The sequence below is a fragment of the Eumetopias jubatus genome, unplaced genomic scaffold (assembly GCF_037043125.1).
Source record: "Eumetopias jubatus isolate StellerSeaLion01/CBP00866 unplaced genomic scaffold, mEumJub1_p1.0 scaffold_6, whole genome shotgun sequence".
Taxonomy (NCBI): domain Eukaryota; kingdom Metazoa; phylum Chordata; class Mammalia; order Carnivora; family Otariidae; genus Eumetopias; species Eumetopias jubatus.
Window position 1 is genome coordinate 97,259,885 of NW_028274812.1, and position 18,132 is coordinate 97,278,016.

Below are 18,132 nucleotides of genomic sequence, written 5' to 3' on the forward strand. Positions count from 1 at the left end.
GCTTTGAAAAATAGTATTATTTCTTAAGGTGATTCCAGTTCCTCGTTAATTATACCATATACTATAAAACAAAATGTGATATAAAACATCAACTGTGAGTTTAATGTGATTAGGGGAGAGAATAATTGTTAAACTGTCTAAATTAAATTAGTTCTATTTTTAAAGCATTCCACAGCATAGACCCTAACAGAATATTATAATGGGACCACAGCAACTCCCCTCCCTTTAATTGTGGTGTTCTGTGTGATATTAAAGGGATCTCAGAAAATATTCCAAAGTGTTAATTCTTCCCAAAACAGAATTTCAGATGATTAGAGTCTTAATTTTCCTACTCAATTCAGAAACAACTCCCTTTGATTTTAATGGCATAGGTTGAGTTCTATTATACAAACAGATGGATAAAAAGACCTAAATTACCAGATTTATTTTTTAAAAAACTACTACCGTGAAAGGAGTATGGAAATATGATTCAGTATTAGTGAATATGGACATAAATGCTGATAAAATCTTGAGATAAGACTTTTGTTACTTAAAAATTCTTACAAATTAAAGTTTCTCATGGAGCAACACACAATATGGAAAAGCCAGCAAAAAAAAAAAAAAAAGCGACATTCTACAAAGGCTCTAAAGAAAAAACAGACATATGTCATATCTTGTGACCTTCGAACAATTCATATATTTATGGTGCAAAACCAATTTCTCTTAGCCAAGAGACAATTACCCACACTAGTGTTTATATAATAGTCAATCCTCCCTAGAAAAACACTCTTGTAAGTTAGACATTATGATATTTATATTTTGTTGAATTAAAAAATAATAATTTTCCTAAAGAGTCTGTCTTATTCAAAATTTAAAACACAAAACCTTCTCCTATACCCACTTGCATTAGGTTCAATACATGGTGATGTTACCGTATACATTTATGAAATAGGTTTGTGATGATACTGGAAATTAAACTAATGACTTCTCATTTTGAATGACCAACAAATAGATGATAATCTCTAAAATCCATTTACTTGGAAGAGAAGAGAGCTGGTAGACAGAGATTCTGGAACCAATAATGATATCCAGCCTTATCTTTCAAAAGTCTTTCAGGAAGAATTAACTCTTATTTTTCTAAATAGAAAACTAGTATAGTAGTAGCCCACAGGTACTGGAGAATGTGTTAGGGTAGGTGAGATAAGTGTGATGGAGGGACACCAACAGGCCCCTATTCTCTTTGCCTGGCTGCTGAGGAGGAGATTTCTCCCATTTCTGTAGAGTCAGACACTGTAACCATATTTCAGAAATATCCATCTGAAATAGGCCGGGGGTCTGCGGTGAGAAAACTTTGCACCATGACTCAACATAACAACCCCAGATGATGGGAAAAGGGACCACTGGTAAAAGTGTTAACTTCCTGCATTCTCCTGAGCCTCCTGAAATCAGTGGTTAGGCCCATCTCATCTTTCCATGAGCTATAAAAGGTAGAAATTCAGAAGAGAAGCTGGAGAAAAAGTTGCAGATCTCTCTGCAGTCCAGTGTCTCTTCAACCCTCCAGTTGAAAGCATTCACACATATAGAGCATAGACTCTGGCCCACGTGTAGATAAATCAGTTAGTTACCAGAGATTAAAATAAAAGTGATGCTGCTCACTAATACCCACCTGTACGCTACTGGGCATCTCCCATTAATAATTCCTACAGTTTAGACAAGAGATCATGCAAAGATTTTATTTCCCAGATCATACTAAAATAATAAGAAAGTAAATTCATAAACCAGTGGTCAAAATACCGCCTGGTTGGCAAACATTAACAGTTTGACAAATGATAACAACAATATTTGAAACACTATAATTACACAGAAAAAAAAAATAGGCTTAATGCACTGAGATAAATTGCCTAAATAAATATCATAAAAATAACACGAAATGAATAATTTCATCAGCTTGGTAATTGATTTCACTTCGATTCTGATATAATCCTCCATTTGGCCTTCATTTGAGCATATGTTAATGTGCTTATTAAACAAGAGGTTTTAATTTAATTTACCTACTGAAGTAGAATCCTGTAATTTTATAATTAATGACTTTTAATAGCAAAGCAAAAATGCCCTAGAAGCATGTGAAAGCAGCTGGGTCCCTGGAAGTAATCTCAATTGTCCCTCCTATTCATGGAGGTAGCATCAGTGGCTGGTGAGAATGGACAAAGAGGTTTAGCCCATGCTGGGATCTAAGGGGTAAAAGTGGATACTCAGCTAACATGTTTCTACCCTGTAGAAACCATTACTAGTCACCAAGTGTTGACCCAACTGGCCAGTTGCCCTCATGTAACCCCATTTTGCTTCTACTCTTTTGATCAATGTGAAAATAGGTGGAAGCTCTTAAATATAACAACCATTTCAAATTCCAAAGGACAGGGATCCATTCAAATCTGAATCAAGTTTCCCAGGCCTGCTTTTCAGCGGACTGGACAATTCTAAGCCCATATTGCGCCTCTGGTGATAAATCAATAGCGTCTCAAATTCTATTCACCAAGATGCTTTCATCATGTGACCCTAAACTAAGAGCAACATTTTAGTAAAAGCAGAACTTCAAAACAGACATTTTGGAACACATAACAAAAACAACACTAGAAACATAAAATTCCCTCTGCTATTGAGCCAACACTGACCTTCTGTTCCAAAAGCAATGTGTTTGTAGGGATTGCTGCAAAAGCCTTGTAGCTTGACTTGGTCTTGTATTGCTAGAATGAGTAACCAGAAAGCAAGAGTGGAGATGAAAAGGGGGAAGAATAGAACATAATTTTAGACTAGTTCTGCCAAGTTAAATGACACATTATCAAATGAAGAAAACAGTTATTACAACTTGTTTTTGACAGAAAAAAAATTAGCTTACCATGTTAATATTTTATTAGAATGAGAAACAAAGGAACATCACAGTAAAATATCAGCCTAGGGATTATAGGCAATTATGTGCTATACAGTTTCAGAACTTAAAAACATCCATTTCTACAAAGTTACATATAAATTTCTCATAAGCAGGGTGTCCCTCATAGGAGTACTACTAGTCTATAAATGTGGGTGGGCTTTTTGTTTTGTTTTGTTTTTTTGCTTAATTCTCAAAGGAAAAGGGTTCTTTTTTATAATGCCATAGTTAACAAACATTATGCCAATAAATTTAGTTGAACTCTTGATACATTCTCTTGCATCATTCATAAAAACAAGGGTCAGAATACATAAAATTTAGCATCAATGTTTAATAAGTAGCATATTTTGAATAGAAGTCATATCAGCAATTTAACCCCATAATGAAAAAATTCGAAGGCCAAACGTTTGATCTTAAATTCATTCTTTTAAACTGCGTCATCTCCTGCTCTTTCTAATGCAGTGATATTAATGAATCAAATGACAAAACATCCTGAGTTTTAAATAAAACTCAGAGTAATATAGTTCAGTTTTGTGGAGTATTTGAAAGAGAGTGTTGAGCATGAGGAAGTTGTATAAATCAGGATACTAGGCATAATGAAAAGCCCAGTTTTGATATTGCTCTGGGTCCCACACTGCTTAACCAAGGTCAAGGCTCCTGACGCTTCAAAAGCCCCTGCCTCAGACAGCTTCCCCAGGGGCCCAGAGACAGCTAGAAATTGGCATACAACTCCAAGCCCTCTTAGTCCCCTGGGCAGACCACAGGATCATAGAAGAAGACAGGATGGTCAAATAAAATAAAGCCTTTGGTTTTATGGATATAATTGAAGTAATTTTCTACTAAAAATGATGTGAGGAAGGTAAAGTAACACTCTCATTTTCCTTAGAATGAAGGTGAGGTAGAGAAAAATCAAAATGCCAGGTCTGGAGGAAAAGTCTTGGGTGCCTTCAAGCCCTCGTCTCTCTACTGACCCTGCACTGCTATAGTCCCATACGACATATTATGGATAAGGACTGAAAATGAAATGCCATCCCTTTGAGGAGAATAACAGCTGGCGCTTAGTACTAGGCAAATTATATGCACGGCCTCATTTAATTTTATGGAAGCCCTAGAGCTAAAGAACCATTAGGGAAAGGAGGCAAAGTGCAGTCAAGGGACTTGTCCAAGATACACAGCCCATAAAGAACAGAAACAGGTTTGGAACCCAGGCCTGTCTGGATCCAATATCCGTGCCTTCTCTATAAGATAATATTTTCTCTCAAAGAATATCTAAGCAGACAAAGAATACCTAAGCGCATATATCACTGATACTCCGTGATGGTTTTATGGATACTTCATTGTAATAATAGTTTTAATAATAATAATAGCTAACAATATGAGCCAGGTGCCATTCTAAAAGCCTAATGGGCATTATCTCAATCAATTGTCACAAACAACCTATTAGGTAGATTCTATATCATATCCAGTTTCTATACGGAAACTAAAGTACACAGATATTAAGTAACTTATCTAAGGCCACTAGGTAGTAAGTCATAGCTGGGACATGGATGCAGGCAAGCCAGTCAACAACTGTGTACTTATCTACCATAGGTCCTTGCCTCTCATTTCAGGACACACAATCATTTACATTGTTGTTCTCCTATCCCCAACTGCCCTAAAGTACATAGATGGACAAGCCTGTACAGGGAGATATATTGCTATTGCAAACATAATGCCATAGAAACTTAGAATTAGATGTGATATTGAAGACCATCTCATTCAACCCCTCATCCAAGACATGAATCTCTCTGATCAAACCTCTGTTCGCCTACCACATGAACACTTGCCTACCTCCCAAGACAGCATGTTTAGGCCTAATTGTTAGAAGTGGTAAAAAAAAAAAAAAAAAAAAAAAAAAAAAAAAATTCTGTCTTATACTGAGCCAAAATATGCTTCCTGCTAACTTACTCCATTGGTCCTTTCTACCCATCTTGGAATGACGACACATGTGAAGAGCTTGATTCTGCATGATAGTTGTACTGCTGTTTCCACCAAGCCCCTCCTTACTGATCCTCAGTGGAAGAATTTCACTATCCTTATCACTTTCTTCTGTCAGCATTCCTTTACATATTGAAAAGGTGTGTGTTGGGGTGCTTGGCTCAGTCAGTTAAGCATCCAGCTCTTGATTTCAGCTTGGGTCATGGTCTCAGGGTCACGAAATTGGGCTGTGTCAGGCTCTACACTAATCATGGAGCCTGCTTGGGACACTCTCCCTTTCCCTCTGCTCCTCCCCCCACTCACACACTTACTCTCTAAATAAATAAGTAATAAAATCTTTAAAAAAAGTCTATGTTTAACTAGATTTATTTTTAACACAAAGTAGAATATCATCATCACCTTAGGATATCGACAGTAAACTCAATACAAGGAAGAGGATAATAACTGGAATTGTCTCCTTGGTGTTTGTGGTCAGTTTAGGGTATACAAGGAGAGTGAAGTTGGAGTCATTTCATATCGTTGGATCACACTGAGTAGAGTATGCTACCACCTAAAATCCCTAATGCTTTCATCTTTTTTTTTTTAAACATTTGTTGAAGTTAAATTCCAACATGTAATTATGCTTTTTTCTCTAGATCCCAAATAGTACTTCAGGCATTACTCTATCCAGTTTCATCTGATTAACTTTGGGTTGTTACTGCAAACTATGAAGATAAGAATTTTTATATTATTTCCTGAACCATTTTGTTAGACAAGTCATTTTTATCTTCATTCAAGTCATATACCAAAGATAGGGAGCTCTTGCCTCCTGGGTCCTGCCAACCTCGTAGACATCAATCTATCCTGTAAATCTATCTGGATATGACAGTTCAACTAATGGATTCATTCAACAAAATATTATTGAGTATCTACTTTGTGACCTACATTGCTCTAAGTATTAGAGAGTCAGCAGTGAACAAAACATCCAAAGCCTTTACTCTCTAGAGCTTACACCCTAATAAACAGAGACACACTAAAAGCAAAGAAATAAGAAAGCAAAAGAAAAGTCATAGTGAGATAAATAATTCACAGAAAATTCAAATAGGGTGTTGGAATAGGAAGTGACCTCAAGGATGCTTTAGATTGGGCACTCAGAACAAATGTGAGTTCACAGAAATATGTCCTCATATCTCACATATCTTTCCTTATTCATGATATCATGAAAAACATCCCAAAAGCTAGAACTTGGAAGACAATTCAATAAACATTCGTTGCTTGAGAAAATGTCTGACTTCCAGTTATAACTGCTTTTGGAAACAATCACAAACTAAGAATATAGGCAATCATTTTCAGAATTTACCTTCCCTTTTTTTGTGAAAAATAGAACATATGGCTCTCTTCTTTTTCCAGCAAGTCTCCTATTTCCCATCATTTACAATAGAAGTAGAAATTTCATCTGTTTGAGATACAATTTATTATCTAGACCAGGAGATATGAATTTAGAGCATACAGATGTTTCCTTCTAGTTCCTCATATATCAGGCTTCATGTGTGTTTAAGACATATGTAGTCTTTCCTTTTCAGTGTAAAAATCATTCTTGTTGACATTAGAGATATTTTTGGATCCACTGTATTCCTTCAGGTTTCTCTTAACAATATTCTAATTTGGAACATATTTCTTCTTTAGCATTCCAAGGTGTTAAATTGAATTCACTGGTTTCCCTTCCTTGGTTTAAAATTACAAATCACTCTAGTCAGGGTAAGTATAACTTGAATAGTAGGTTGCAGCATTATAGGCTGGAATCACCATCAGCTGACATAGAAGGTAGAACTGACTAGCCTGACCCTGAATCCAGCAAAAAATTCAATGATACCTATTGTAACTCTCCAATTTGTAGTCTATGCTTTTGGTCAACATTCAATAAATATTTCTTTTTCTTTTGAGAGAGAGCGCTCACGGAGGTGGGGGGGGGAGGAGCAGAGGGAGAGGGAGAGAGAAAATCTTAAGCAGGCTCCATGTTCAGTATGGTGCTCGATCTCATGAGCCTAAGATCATGACCTGAGCCAAAATCAGGAGTCAGGCACTTAACTGACTGAGCCACCCAGGCACCCCCAATAAATATTTCTTAAATATCCACTACATGACAGGTGCAGGGTCAATTTAGGTTTAGAAAAGGAAATGCTGTTTTACTACATAAGTTTATCAAAGCTAATCCTATTTATAAGTCCTATTTATCCTAGATAACTGCAACATAAATCCTGGTTATGAAGGTGGGGACAGTAACACATCTTTCCCCTTCAGAAAATACTTCTCACCACTACGCTATCTGCTATTGCTGATGCCTAAAATTCTACCACAGGCTCCAGTAATAAAGACCCATGAGATCTTAAGGCAAACTATATTAGTTGCCTTGAGGGTTAGAAATTTGAATTCATGGTTACACTTTAAGTATCAGTGAAAGGCACAGATTACATGAACAAGAGAGGACCCTGGCAAAGAGCCTCCCTACCACTATGGCCAACTTCTCCTTCCTGATGCATCCGTGAGTAGAAATGAAAGCATTGCTCCAAACATACACTTCTATTCATCAGTGACCATGCATGCAGTGCCTGAGTCAGAATCTCCCTGAGGCAAAATCTCAACCCAAGCCCTAATTCAGCTCACAGAAGGAAATTGCCCAGATACCTCCCTTACATCTGAATGACTGGCAGAGCATAATCTCTATAATGATCCTGAGAACTGAAGCAGTGGGGAAGGGAAGGGGGGAATTTCCCTGAACAGCTCTCTTCCTAGGACCCCTCTCCATGGTTGATTAATCTTTTGTGTGTTTCTAGTACTCTAAATATACGTATTGTATTACAAAATTTTGACATCCCTATTAGCCTGATAGGTCTTTTAGAGAAGATATTTTCTATTATTTCCAATATCTTATACCAACCTAGTAAAGAACAGATATTCAGCAAATATTTGTTGATTTAAAACTGAAGTACTTTATTGAAAATTACAGTAAGATTTAGAGGACATGAAGAAACAAAATTTTAGTTCCTCATCTACTGTTCATGTCTTAGACACACCTGAGTGATTAGAGATCCTCTTCCCCCTTCCAAGTATGCCTTAAAGTCATTTCTAATCTTTCTAATATTAGTTTTCAAAGTCCTTCAGTGATGTGAACTTCCAAGATTTGAACTCATGACCTTGAACCCCTGTTTTTTTTTAAATCCCTTTTTTGAGTTAAACTGCACAAGCCCCTCCTTGAACTAAAATGAAAATATTCCTCAAGGGGTATAAAAAGAAGATTTTGTCAAATACTGACTCTTGAGTGTGAATCACTGCTAAGCTCATTTCAGAAAGGCTAGTTGGAGAGAAACAAAGGGAATGAGACCATGAATTGGTTAGTACATAGATGTAAGCGACAGATAGCAGGAATGGGAGAATCTTGGAAAATCTAGAATTTCCACAAAGGCGCCAAAGATTCTGTAGAGGAAGTGGAGCACAAAACAATGGGACAAAAAGAGAAAAAGGAAACAAGAAGATACACATATCTAGATTCAATTGTTTTATCATTTCACATGTGATTGTCAATGTTTGTTACACTACCTACAAAATATGAACAGATACATGATCTTTACCTTCACCACTAGAACTTCACCAGAGCCATCATCATCACTTGCCTGGATTGTTCCAACAGACTCCTAAGGTTTCCTTACTTCCACTTTCACCCTTTTAGTCTATTCTTAACATAGCAGCCGGATAGACATATTGTACCAATTATCTATTCAAAACCCTCCAATGGCTTCTTACTCAAATTAAAAAGCAAAGACCTCTCAGGCCCCGGCTCACAGTTACATATCTCTCCGACAACCTCAAATTCTTCCTACTAACTCCACTCTTGCCACACTGACTCCCCTATCTTTGCCAAGCACTCTCTGACATCAGGTATTTTTCCTGACTATACTCTCTCTTTCTCTCTCTTTTTTTTTTTTTGTTAGTTGTTTATTTATCCAGACAAACTATTCCATAACCCAATATCCATGTCTCATAGTTCAGGAACAGAAGTCAGTGACAAACTTCAATGGAACTCAACGCAAAGAAATTCTTTACATTCCAAAATCACTTTGCACTCTGAAAGATACCAGCCTTCTTCAGCTCCTCAAAATCTTTCATGGAGAATCATAATTTTTGTAGAAATCTGCAAATGCCTTCTTTCTTTGTTCGGCCACAGCAAACTCAGAGAAAGCTGCAGCCCCCAGGGATACAGTGAACACTCCAACAATATGAAATCACAGATGTTTGGCCAGAAGGCCTCGCATCCGAGGTTTCGTCAAAGCACTGGAAGTCATGGTAGTTATTCACCTCAACACCAACCTCAAACCTAACGTCCTTCCTAACTGATACAGAAATCCTGACTATACTCTCTTAAGGTGCATCACCTCTTTGAATGTCACCTTCCCAAAGAAACCTATCCTGACCACCCAATATTAATTTGTGACACTATCCCTTACCCCACTATACTTTTCTCCACACCATGTATGACCTTCTAACACACAAGAAAATTTACTTATGGCAGTGGGGAGGCAGTAGTGGTAATTGCTGATTTTTTCTCTTCCACCCAAGAATGTAAACTTTCTGTGAGCATTTTGCAATTTTATTTTGTTGCAACAGCCTCATGACTTTGAAACGTGCACTGCACATAATAAGTACTCAGTGAATGTCTATTGAATGAATGGATGATTAGCTTGAACCACATCAACTATTTTAGCTCATGGAGGTTCATTCCATTATTACTCATTTCCCTAATTACAAGTGGTCAGCAGAAATGGAGAAAATCACATAGAGACTGTTGTCACCAAGTTTACGGTGTGATGTATTTGGAAATGCTTTGATGCCTTCAAGGAATGAGAGTTTATAAGTAAAACACCAACTATAAAAGTTGATGAAATATTGAAATGTTCCCAATTGATTCCCAAGCCATGTGTCCAAATAGCTTTAAGGCCAGGGCAGCATGCCACTGGAGCCCTCATAGTTAGAAAAAAGCTTCAATCCACCTTCAGTAAGTGGCAAAATGTTTGAAGTTTTGAGGTAATGTCCTCAAATCCCCATGTGGAATACCATGATAATTCACTAGGAGAAAAATTTAAACTATTTTATAAATGAAGACCAAATATTTTGGGAACTCAAATCAACTCCAGGAATTAGTTTTAGGATATTCAGGCTTTCCCAAGGGACAGAAACATCTCAACAATATAGATGTTACTCAAAGAGTACAATGAGCAACCTTCAGGGAGATGCTCATCCTGTCTAGGGCCATGATTATAATGTGAAATATATTTTAAAACTATATCTGAAATTAAAGTATATCAATTATATCATACTAATGCAAACAGATTCAGAACCTTAAGATTCTGTGAAAAAGAAATATCAAATATGCTTCATATCTGAATTTAGCTCAGTATACTCCAGCTGTTCCATTTTATTTCAATATCAAAGGACAGCAGGACCCACACTTTGAACTAATACCCTTCAGGCATTCATGTTTTAATTTGATGGCCATTTGTATTCTAGGACTTCTTTTCTTTTGGGATCTGGCAGAGTGAAGCTGATCTAAACCTGAAGCTCTTTGACTTCAAAGAGAGCCCTGTGCTTGGATTAGCACCACAGTGGAAGGAGCAAGACAAGAAACAATCCATAGACACATAAGAATTCTTTGATATCCCAAAGCTTTTGTCTATTTCCTCTTATCAATCTATGAAATAATCTTAGCAATTCAAACATAACTAGTCAAACATCAAAGGAAACCGGGATAAGATTTACGTATTCCAGCATCCATTTTTAATGAATTTTTATACTCAAGTTACAACTCCTGCAAATAATAGTTTGCAAGAAAAAAAAAAATGTAGGCTGATTTTTACCTGGAGAGATAATAGCAAGAAGCAAGGAAAAAATAAATATAACTAAGGACAGCATGACTCAGAGAGCAACTATTTTTGCAGAAGTTATAAATTTTGCCCATTATAAGAATCATTTTTTGTTCAAAAAGCAGGTAAAAATATGTATAATTATTCTTCATATTTTCATGTTCATCAAATTTATAATGCACTTCTATAAGCTGAATTTTTTAACTTGGAAATTGAAAAAAATAAAACAAAAAATAAAGCAAATGCTGAAAATTCTTCAATATTGGGAGCAGTAAGTGAGCTGGGGGAGAACAGATCTTCAACAAACTTGATTTCAGGACAAAAAAAGACCTTGACTTGATCAAAAGCCCTCTGGGCTCTTCAACTCTCCAAAAACAGGACAAAACATGAACAAAGCAGAGTGAACCACAAACAGAAATACTTTGAAGAAGCCTCTGGAAGAGTAAAATCACTTTTCACAAAGGTAATGAATAATTTAATCTTATGTCATTATGGTTTAAGAAATAATTGTTAATAAATTCAGGAGACAGTAATGTTTACATCAGCAGACTGTTTTTAATATACCACAAACAAATTCCATAATCACACGTATGTGTTGAAAAGATAATCACCAGGTCATTTTACCTCAAATAAATAAGATTTTTAAATTTAGATTTATAGAAAATGTTAGATTTTCTCCATCCCATTTGCTTTGAAAGTTTAAAATACAAGACTTAATAATCTCTAAAAATACATTTTTAAATGACCCAAACATTACAGAAATTGATAATTCTGACTATTCCATAATGATGATTTCCTTCATAAGAATTATTAAATTAGGTTAAAATGATAATGAAAATGAGTTATTGCTTTTGTGTTTTGATATATAATATGGAGAAAATATTACCAAGTTTATATGGTCATAAAAAGTAACTGAATAGTCTCTTTTAATTAATTTTTAACTACTTTGTATATTTTGTATAGGATTGTTCTTATCTCACAGAAAGCATGTGATAACTGTTAAAATAATTATTATTACAGTTATCACTATTTGATGATAAGACCAATCTCTTTATGTCTCCACATATACTCCTCTGCATTCATCTTCTATAAATCTGGTCAGGTTATTTACTGTTTCTGAAATGCTAGCTCCTTCCCTCTTCATTAAGCTAAATCCTAAACATTTCCAACAGACCTGATATTTATTATAACTTTCCTCACTAGCCATACCCCATAATATTTCTATTATGTTGAATTCAGTGAACCATTATTATAATCAACTGTATTTTACTATGTTACTATTGCCTTATACTTGCTTTCTAGTTTTATTGTAGATTTAATAACCCTATATAGCTCCTTCACATTATGTAGATGTATATTTTCTTCTGCTGAAAAAAATTATTTTTTTAAAGACAAGGAATTACTGCTTACTTTCCTTAAAACATACATACACACAAACACACATCCCCAGAAAAGCTGGTATAGGGGTGGGCATATGGCAGGTGTTTTCTGCATGCTGTTAAGTTGAATTGTATTACAACATCATTAACAAGATCCTGTGGGCTGTTTATTTTTCCCATCTTAACTTCATCATTCAAATAGTAACAGAGTTGAACACAATCTCCATGGAAGCTGGAAGCTCTCAAACTGTGTTATTTCAATGCGCTGAACTAAAAATCACAGTCCCCTCCTAATACAGGCACTTTCATAATTTTATTTTATTTATACAACAATAACAAAATTCTGGTTCTACAGGATCCACATGCTAATTATTTGAGAATAGTTGGGAAGCTGGTATGCTCTAGAGCAGAGTTGCCCTTCTACCAGGAAAAATGATCTCTATGAATCACACCTTCAAATATTTTCCTTCTCATATTAAAATAAATGCCAGTCTCCAGAGTACAGTAGGTTTTTTAAGTGTTTTCATTTGAATATAATTGACACACAGTGTTACATTAGTTTCAGGTATACAACATGGTCTTCAACATCTCTGTTATGCTGTGCCTCCTGCAAGTGTAGCTACCATCTGTCACCAAAAAACATTATTACAATACCATTGACTATATTCCCTATGCTGTACCTTTTATTCTCATGATTTAATCATTCCATAACTGGAATCCTGTATCTCCCACTCCCCTTCACCCATTTTGCCCTTCCTCCTCCCCCCCTTCCGTCTGGCAACCATCGGTTTGTTCTCTGTTCGCAGGTTTGATTCTTTTTGTTTCTCTCTTCATTTCTTTTGCTTTTTAGATTCTACATATGAATGAAACCATATGGTATCTCTCTTTCTCAGTCTGACTTATTTCACTTAGCATAATACCGTATAGGTCCATCCATGTTGTTGCAAATGGCAAGATCTCATGCTTTTTTATGGCTACATAATATTCCTCTCTCTCTCTCTCTCTTTCTGTGTGTGTGTGTAGGTGTGTGTTACACCTTCTTTATACATTCATCTGTGGATGGACACTTAGGTTGCTTCCATATTTTGGCTGCTATAAATAATGCTGCAATAAATACAGGGGTGCCTCTATCTTTCTGAATTAGCAGTTTTGTTTTCATTGGGTAAATATCCAGTAGTGGAATTATTGGATTATATGGTATTTCTATTTTTAACTTTTTGAGGAACCTCCATACTATTTTCCACAGTGGCTGTATCAATTTATATTCCCACCAACAGTGCATGGTACCATATTGTTTCACTTATATGTGGAATCTCGAAACAAAGCAAAAGAAAAGACAAACAAAAACCCAGATTCGTAAATACAGAGAAGAAACTGGTGGTTGTCAGAGGAGAGGTGAAGTATAAACTTCCAGTTATAAAATATGTAGGCCACAGAGATGAAAGTACAGCATAGAAAATAATATTTTAATAGTATTACATGGTAAATACACTTATCATGGTGAGCACTGAGCAAAGCATAAAATTGTTGAATCAATTTGTTGTACAGCTGAAGCTAACATTGTACACTGATTATACTCCAATAATAAAAAGAATAAAATAAAATGAAATAAAAATAATAAGTAAATAAATAAATGTCAGTGTCACATTCTTGCTTAATGGGTTGCTTCAGAGCATTTAGAAGTCAGTATTTCTCCTCTCTCAATTCTATTTCCTCACACCCAGCCTATCCATCCTTTCTGTTTTTCATAATTCCTAAGTATTTAGTGTTCAAAATAAATCATATATAATATTCACATATAAAAGAAACTTCTATTCCTTTTTGCCCTATATGTATATAGCTAAATCCATATTGGTATGGATTTGAGGAGGTATGAGGAACAGTAATCAACTTGGTAAAAAGGGAAAAATTGATAATAATAAATGAATGCCAACAAAGGAAATAGAAAGTTTTCAACTTGCCTTGGCAATAATGTCAACCTAGATCTAGATAATATTCCACTTTACACTGCTCCCAACTACTATTCTATCAGTATAGAATATTTTGTTGGACAATACAGTCCATGTAATTAAATAATCAGAAAGGTATGATATTCTCAAATCTAAACTCTCTGCTTTAAATCCCATCTTTGTGATCAATCATGTAATTCATATTATGCCTGAAAAAAAATGCTCTTGAACTCATAGATATAAGAAGCTGCCATAACAGAAGGATTTGCAAAATCAAAGCTTTTTACCAAAACATGCACATTTTTAGATAGATTATAATTCACTTCCACATTCAAATATACCAAATCCTAGCCCCACTTAAACTTTCTATAACTCCATGTAGGAGCAAAATTAATATCATAGTTATTTTAACCCTGGAAAAAAAGATTCTCCTGTATTTCAAAATAAACATGCACCATGCAACATGCAAAAAAAAAAAAAAAAAATACCTTGGGTTTCTTATTTTCAGGGTCTGTTGACATGGACAATGCACAGGGTGAAATCAGCTCCTTGGTTCTTGTTAGAGAGATGGGAGGTGATGGGGTTGAAACAGATGACCTGTGGTTGGATATTGAGCTTTCAGATTTTCCAAGTCTTGAAGGCAAGGTACCACTGCCACAATTTGGGTACAGTGTTGAAGGATGGAGCTGGAGTGCCTGGGTAGGCAGATTAGCATGAGGGAGAGGGGAGGACCCCAATTTGGAAAGAGAGGCAGAGCTAGCACTAGAGACAGGGGCTGAAGGAGGAGTTGAAGGATTCTGCCCCTGGTCAGCTAGCTGTGGGGTTGTTCTCTTGGATCTGTTTATCAGGTTTGAAAGAGCTGGGGAAGGATGGAAACATTTCTCTGGAGAGGGGAGCACGGCCCTTTGATTAGTGGGAGGAGATAGAGAAGATAATGCAGAGGAGGCTGATGTAGGATGTATGTGAATATTCCTGGGCTTTTCTGGACCTCTGAGGTCAACATCCTGTTTGCCCTTCAAAGAAAGAAAAGGAACGCTTGGTGGAACAGGAGGAAGACCTGCAGAACTCAATGTATCAGTCTGTAGCAGGGAGAGTGTTGGGTTACTCTTCAAAGAAGTGGGTGATGTTTTCTCTACATTCAAAGAAACAAGGCTACTATCGACATGTTTTGTGGGAGAGAAGGAGCATGCCTGAGAAAGGGGAGGAGATTTGGCAAAAAAAGGTAAGTGAAAGGATTGCTGGCTAAGTTCAGAAAGCTGATGTTCCCTTTGTTCTGGAGACCCTGCCCTCAGGGAGCAACTAGAGAGAGATTTCTTAGGTGTGGGTGGGGTTTGTTTTGCTTTTTGATCGAGTGTGAGTGTGGAAGAAGCCAAGGAGTTGAGAGAGAAAGTGGGACAGGATGCAGGGGAAAAGGGTCTTTGGTGAGAAGGGTTTGACTTGAGCATGGCAGTGAGAAGGGAGAGCCGGGAAGGCACTGGGGATTTCACCCCTGACTTTGAGAGATTTCCAGTAGATGACACTTGGCTACAGATAGTGGAAGAAGAGCCATGGAAAGAGGAGGTAAACTGTTTGGGACTTGGAGAGAGCGAATGTGTAACAATACGGACTGGTATGTACAAGCCCGAATTTGACTTCACAGAAGCACTGGAGGATGGTGAAGGAGAAGTGGTTCTCGGGCTTTCTCTGGGGCTAAAGACATGCGAGGTGAAAGCTGTTGTCTTCTTCAGAACTTCAGATGCCAGTCCAGGTTTCTGATCTGCTGCTCTTGGACTGGATAAATTAGAAACTGATAACTGAGTGGAATGGGGAAACTGTGACGTCGAGGAGGTGCCCTTCGATGCAAAAAAGGGTGAAGAGTGAGCAGAAGTTTGAAAATACGTAGTTGTTTCTTCCACCAAGGCCCCACTGACATCCAGCCTCCTAGTGTGGAACTCCTCTAGCACAGAGGCTCCGTCGAGGTTAACTGGGTCAGGTGGCGTTTTCTGATTAGTTGGAGAAACAAAGGAGAAAGCAGGTGGTTTACAGGCAAGCTGCTCAGAGGTAGTGGGAGAAGAAGTTAACTAGAGGAAAGAGAAATAGACAGATTGTAATAGGACATTATTTGTGAAATGACCACAATATTCTTGTTGCTTGTGTGATTCGGAAAACAGTCCTTCTATTAGTTCATACAAAACAGGCACCTTAAACATCCATAAAAATGGAAGAAATTCTGTTGTGCTAATGAGACAGTGCTTTAAATTTGAAATAAAATATAAACAAATTGTGAAGTATTATATATTATACCTCATTTATTCCCTGGAAGAACATCAATATAGAATGGTATGTGCATGTTTCCATTTGGAAAATAATTCACTGACAAAATCTAAATTAGTTATCTTAATTTGGAATTGTGTGACTTGAAAAGATTTAAATCACCATCAATGTAAGTTCAATTCACATTGGAAAATGAGATAGATTTTCTTCCATTGTAAAAATATAATAGTATAATAATATGACTACAATAATATGACCATAATCCTTAGAAAATCTAACACGCTTCAAGTGTTTAAAATTTTAAAAACTTAAAGTACTCCTACTATTGCGCAACTGCAAAAAAATGACCAGAATTCAAAAGATGCAGCACCCAACATCAACATAATTGACATCAACAATGATAAGAGATTGAAAGCAAAGTTTGAAATACAGTGCAAGTTTTAATTTATGAAAAACGTGTCACTAATTATTTGCCAGAATGAACATTTAATAAATGATTTGGATTATGCTGGGAAATGTAGATATGCTTTCATATCAAAAGAAAAGAGTACTTTACAAATGTAATCTGCCTGAAACAATGCAACCCACCAACTCCCCAACAAATTAAAAAAGAGAAAGAAAGAAAGAAAAAATATCTGGGTGTATGTATTCTTGTGCTATTTTAAAAATCATCCAGTACTTTAAGACAAATACTAAAATTATAAATGATTCAAAAGCCAAATCTTTAAACAGAGATTTAAATTATTGATTTGATTCTATCAACTCATAAGAGAATTTAGGGAATATCAGTTAATCAAAATGTTAATATTTATTATGTGCTATTATATTACTATGTTACATATATATTTATTTACTTATTTATTTATATTTATATATATGGCCTTATATAGCAGGCAAATGTATGACCATAACAATTAAACTTAGCAAAAGCTTGGTTTACAAATTCAGTAAATGATATTTCTTGATTTTGCTTTGTAACATATTAACAAGATGTTCATCAGATCTATTGCAAAGATTTTCATATCATCTAATCTTGAGTTCTGAAAACATTTAAAACTGATAAATGCAAGCAACTTATCCTAAACTTCTAAGTTTCAAGTAAACATATCCAAAATAGTCCTTTCTTTTTATGTGCAAATTCATATGTGTATTTGCAATACAGAATTCTTGCTACACAATTAATATTTGAATACACTGGCATTACCCAAAATATCTGAAAATCAGGGATAATTGAAAATCAAGCAGAATTCAATCAAATTGAGAAAGTTTAACAATTCCCTCACATAAGCTTTACTTAGAAACAATTCTGCTTAGCCAGTGTTCATATAACTGATTCATGTGATTAGACATAAATGAAAGGTCTTCTCTGATTGTTTCCACTGACTGGTCTCTTCTCACAAAAGAAATGAAGCAGTTTCAAGGCTATGTAGGGTGTCTTTGCATATTATGTTATAGCTTTTGGTAAAGAATTTTGTAAATTAATGATAATGGCCACAGAAATCTCATTACCTTTTAAGATAACTTCAATATATACAGCAAATTTATTAATTCATCCAGATTATCCATGAAATTATCATGTTAAAATCATAGGGCTATAATTCTACTATGCTGAGTCATATTTTACCTAAATAATTCAGTTTATTGTACTTTTGAATAGTTAATTATTGAAGAATTTCTAAGAGACTCTGAAAAGTCTAAAAATGTTTATTATGTTTGTATTAACATACATATATTTTTATTATATTTTCCTATTCACTATATTAACAAGTATTTGC

At 35.7% G+C, this 18,132-nt stretch overlaps 1 protein-coding gene and 1 pseudogene across 1 annotated transcript in view; both read right to left on the reverse strand.

The window, feature by feature from the left end:
* The window catches only part of MLIP (muscular LMNA interacting protein), a 237,381-nt gene that overhangs the window by 90,155 nt on the left and 129,094 nt on the right, over window positions 1-18,132 (reverse strand). The window contains exons 5-6 of the mRNA XM_088023754.1: window positions 14,593-16,164; window positions 2,652-2,723 (exon numbers count right to left, since the gene is read on the reverse strand). Coding sequence (XP_087879880.1) covers window positions 2,652-2,723; window positions 14,593-16,164 — 1,644 coding nt within the window. The remainder of the gene's footprint in view (window positions 1-2,651; window positions 2,724-14,592; window positions 16,165-18,132) is intronic.
* LOC148164111 (cytochrome c oxidase subunit 6C pseudogene) lies at window positions 8,972-9,201 on the reverse strand (annotated as a pseudogene).